At 44.6% G+C, this 5,162-nt stretch overlaps 1 protein-coding gene across 1 annotated transcript in view; it reads left to right on the forward strand.

The window, feature by feature from the left end:
* T265_11308 (hypothetical protein) overlaps window positions 1-3,076 on the forward strand; it is a gene marked incomplete at both ends in the record, with an annotated part of 7,769 nt that extends 4,693 nt beyond the window's left edge. Inside the window, 3 exons of the mRNA XM_009177932.1 lie at window positions 56-196; window positions 576-655; window positions 2,629-3,076. Coding sequence (XP_009176196.1) covers window positions 56-196; window positions 576-655; window positions 2,629-3,076 — 669 coding nt within the window. The remainder of the gene's footprint in view (window positions 1-55; window positions 197-575; window positions 656-2,628) is intronic.
* Between the last annotated feature and the right edge of the window lie 2,086 nt (window positions 3,077-5,162).

Here is a 5,162-nt window from a genome sequence, read left to right on the forward strand (position 1 = left end):
GCAGAGGACAGTACGACTTTACCCCGAGACCGCCTCGTAGCACGATTACTCGTAGTACGGTGTCTCATTGCTCTTCGTTTGGCTGCTCCCCTTTGGCCTTCCTGGCATGGTTGCATCTTGTGGAACGAAGTTTCAGCCAGTGTATCCCGCGGGATCATTGCAGCACTCAAGCCCGACCACCACGTCAAGGTGGCAGGTTTAGGTCGGGTCAAGTCTGGGTGGGGTACACCAAAAATTTATATAAGAACGATTTCCTACAATGGGGACCCCTAGCCCATTTTATTGCAATATTCATGGGAAACTCATGAGGTTAACCAAGATTGATCACTTTAGGGGGGTAGCCAGCGTGGAAACACTTCGCGCTGAAAATGATCGCCGGTAACGATGATTACGCGAGGATTGACTGCTACTCAGATAAGATTCTCTGTATATAGGCAGCTACCTAAATAAGCCAAACGGATCTTGGCCGAATTTCCTCAGGTGTAAACTGAACATCATAAAAAAATGACTTGATAGAGTCGAATGAGTAGGCTCACCTGGAACCCAGCTGAATCTCTCGTTTATGATGTTCTCAGGCAACTGAATGTGCTGCACCAGGCCGCCTCAAGTTTCAGTCGCTACGTTATTTGAAATATCGCGATACATGTATACCTTTGTAATGTACTACTCATAAGGTTGCTGAAAATCCATCGACAGCCCACGACCGGTTTCGCCCTTTTTGGGGGCTCATCAGGTAGGCGCAGTCCCCTGGTTTCCGTCAACCTTATGTTCTAACTGAAACCAAATTGCACGAAATTAGCGAATATACACTCATTTGCAAACTAATTTGGTTCTTTCGAGAGACTCACCTGGAGCCCAGCTGAATCTTTCGTTTATGATGTTCTCAGGGCGAAACCGGTCGTGGGCTTCGACGGATTTTCAGCAACTTTATGAGTAGTACATTACAAAGCTTTCTAGACTACTTCACACACCTAATGAACAGCATAAATCAATATGGCAAAACAAATGTGTGGCTTCTTGTCATTGTTTCTATTTTTCCAGAAAAAAACTCACACAGGAGCAGATTCAACATTTACCCAAAATATGGCCTGATATTTTCACTTTACAACATTTTTCTTTTGAATAAATAAGCTACAAAGCTGATCTTCAGATTCCAGCTAAACATCAATGATTTTCCTACCACCAATGAGGGAGAAAAAAGGATCCCGTTCACTAATCGATCATTTATCGGAATTCACAGCAGTTGCTGAAGAAACAAGTGTTTGTTCTACACAACTTCTCATCATCCTTAATCATCCGCTTTGGGGCGGGACTCCATGAGACATTTGGTCTATCTGTTCCATATCTGTTCCTTATATCACTCAGAGTTTAGCACATAAGTACACACAAACACACAAGTACAACTGTCAATTAGGATGCAAGTTAGCCTCTGTACTGTCGCCAGGGTGACAGACCCTTTCCCCAATTGTCGCCTGTGGATTTTCGCCTCTCCGTAACTTGAATTCTAGTAAGTATGATCCCAGAGTGGCCTTCATAAAAAGTGTTCAACCTTCCAGAAACCAGTTGGCTAAACTGATGATTCATTTGAGAAAAAGGAATAAGTTAATCAATAAACGGGAACATCAACTACTCAATTCTCATAAAAGGAGCACACAGGTTGATAAACGGACAGGTCGTTAAACTCGTAACAGTACCGCTCGATAATTCAGTAAAGCATTCGGTTCTACACCTCGCATCCTAATCCCTGTGTTTTATATTACTATTAGAGCCACAATACTACTTATAAAGTTGATGAGCATTCTTCGCTGGCCGAAAATTGTCCAGCGTAAAACCTAGATGAGAATATTCGCCACAAGCAAGGATAGTACTAGGAGATGAAGGAAAGATGGTACTGTCAGGAATAAACTGCGAAACAGCATCTGTTGATTTTCATACACTGATGAAGTGGTCGAAACACCGACAGACTGTCTGTGAAAAAGCAATCACGAATGAATTAGGATTGGCGGTGTTTCTAATTCTGTCACCGATGACTTTTCATGACGATCTACCTCCACTCTCTCCAGGAATAGTTTGGTCTAGCTATAAACCAAGTTCATGTTGAACTCGATGTGACGGACTAGTTCCCATCTGCCGGAACAAAACACTAATTTCACGAAACGTCCGGATAGGCAACAATTCAGACCAACTCAGACCAAACAGCAATCGATAATGGGCATCGCTGTCAACATACTCAGTACTGCGATTTGCTTGTGGAGTATCTACTCCAACGCTAGTGAAGGACCAGAAAATGAATGGTTTTCACCGGCTATCCAAATTGTTTGTCCAATGACTCATGTGTTTTCTTATTTCTAATGCTGTTTAATGACAAATTGAGTTGTATTACAAAGCAACCTTGATGCGTCATTCTTTGTGGGAGTAATCAACATTCAAGTAATCAATGGCGATTCCTCGTGAACTCTGCGTCACTGTAAACTTATGAGACAGAAGTTTTGGTCTGCACTTTAGAGGCATTTTGAATCGATGGATGAGCTTCCAGTTTTCACCTCAAGTTTGATAAAAACACTCGCTGACATCAAGTGCGATCACTGTTTTGTAGATAGTTCTGATTCAACCGATCGCCACAACCAGGACAGCCACTGGGTCATCGTTCGATGAGTCGGGCACACCAATCAAATCTCTCAAGCGTGAACACGTTTGCCCGTTCAGACGGGAAAATTCAGATTCGCCCAACATGCGTCCGTGGAGCTCACCTCACATGTCAGTTGTCCGTGAACACGTTGCCCGTTCAGACGGGAAAATTCAGATTCGCCCAACATGCGTCCGTGGAGCAGGGATAACACGCTCACCTCACATGTCAGTTGTCCGTCCTTTGGTGTCTGGCACAACCATTGGAAATGCAGTGCTGATGAGCTCCAATAAGAGCAAATTTCCAGTCCATTGCTTCCTCCTTTGGTGCGGACTCACCAGAATAATTACGCCAGAACAGGAGGGCGAACGTTCAAACGAGAAACGAATATGGACTTCTGACTCACTTTACTTTCAAAGTTTGAAGGTGGTGGTGGTCCCACCTCGGTAACTCATACTTCGATTTGGGGGAAAAGTTCACTTTGTGGTAGTAACCGTTTCAACTTCACGCGCATTTCCAATCGCTCAGAAAATTAACTTAAACGATTGCGCTAAGGGAACTGCCAGGGAATTGCACACCAGAATCGGTGAGTATGAAAGAAGAATATTAACAAACCACCAAGGAATGCAGAAGAATACCAAACGCTGGTCAAAGACTCAGCGATGGCGGTACATGCCTTAGACACGGGACATAGAACAGATCTGGAGAATGTGGAAGTCTTAAGACGGGGACTGCGATTCACACCACAACGGCTGATAGCCGAGGCGGTGGAAATCACTAAGCATCACAGCGTGAATAGAATCGAGGGTGTGGAGCTAGCGAGCGTATGGAAAGCGGTCTTAGATAAGCCGAGTTGACACGTGACGGTGTGGTTGTCAATCCACTTAGGATCATTAGAAAAAACCGGGGGGTAGGGGTGGAAACCCCAACCGACCAAAGGTCACAGCATCCCTCCTACACAACTTTCTTAGCACTAGCTCACCCACACAGACTAACAGAAGGTTCAAACGAAGTTCAAGAGGAACCATCAAATGAACCGAACCAGAAGAACTAGACCCTAGGCTGGACCCAAACACATGTAGGTTTCCCCACCGACCCAACACTTGTTCAACCACTCTAACAGACTAAAATCCCTCAGCTTGACTTAGCTGATTGGTTCTCCTCCCGCCTTAAATCTCCACCAACCTCGGAACCTAGTCACTTGGCCTGACGAAGGTTTTATGTCAAAAGCGAAACGTTGCCCAGCAATAAATCTACCGATTGTCACCAAACTTTTTCGAAAACTTGTCGGAAGTTTTATTTTCTTCACTTCCTCAAAAGATTTATGCCGAACTTTGCTTGCCTGAGCAAGGTTTTACGGATTTAATGGTCCTAAAGCTGCTCTCAGAAAATGCACCCAAATTATGATACTTAGAGGCTCAACCATATTAAGATAATATCAGCGAGCAGCTGAACATCGCTCACGTTCACTTCGTCACAAATGGTGAAGTTTTCCTGCACTGTCTCTCAATGAACACATTGCTTCTTATCTATGGTAGACAGTCTTTTTAGATAGACAATACACATTCCCTGATGAAATGCGATCACCATTAATCCACAAACAGCTGAGCGGGAGAATAATTTCACAAGATGAGTAAAAATTCCTCGTGAGAAGTCATCACTGAAGTAGCCAGTAAGTTCGTGACCACGTGATTGAAGGACGGGTGGCGTTTTGCCCTGTCCAATTGAGAGGTAATCACACTACGGCTTAGCCACTCGTGGTCAAACAATTAGGTTTTCAACCACTGGTCGGAAGACCGAAACCCTGAAGATGTTTCCCAACAAGGATGAGACAGTGGTACAATGCTTCTCGACTTTTCAACGCAGCTTGACCACGCTGACGGGATGAAATCCGTTCTGGAAACTAGTCGACGGACTTACTCATCTGCTGTCCAAGCTTAGGGAAATTTGCCTTTTTTCAATCACAGAAACATCTGAAACCGCTTCATTTGCATGTGAGATGAAGGGTCTATACCCCTGCGTGGATAGTTATTATGAGTTCTTTTGTAGCATGGAGTATTTGATTTGAAAACCATTTTGTCCAGACTCAGTTATTTTGGAGCTTATCAGAAGTTTACATCGATGTGTGCGTGGAGATCACATGACCACCTTTTTGAGTTATCACGTTTGAGTAGGCAAAATTAACCACGCTGTGACTGCTGCCCCAACAATTCAAACTCAGTTGTACTGGTCACGTACGTTATCTGATTCATCCATGGAAACTTCTGAATGAGGACGCACCAAACGCGCTTGAAACTCGCTAGAGAGTAGCTTAAGGCTGTGTAGGCTGTGCTATCCCGTCACGGAGAGACTGGACCTTACCGTGGTGTGACGGTTCGCGCACCTCAGTGATCCATTGAGCTATACTGGAGAGTGTCCCGCGACACTCACAGAGTCTCTCATACCAGCTTGGTCAATGGTTAGAGTTCTGACGAACACAGTCTCCTGGCCCTCCAGGTTGGGGGTTGGAACATGTGGCGACTTGTTCCGTAGAAAT

Source organism: Opisthorchis viverrini, assembly GCF_000715545.1.
Source record: "Opisthorchis viverrini unplaced genomic scaffold opera_v5_474, whole genome shotgun sequence".
Classification (NCBI taxonomy): domain Eukaryota; kingdom Metazoa; phylum Platyhelminthes; class Trematoda; order Opisthorchiida; family Opisthorchiidae; genus Opisthorchis; species Opisthorchis viverrini.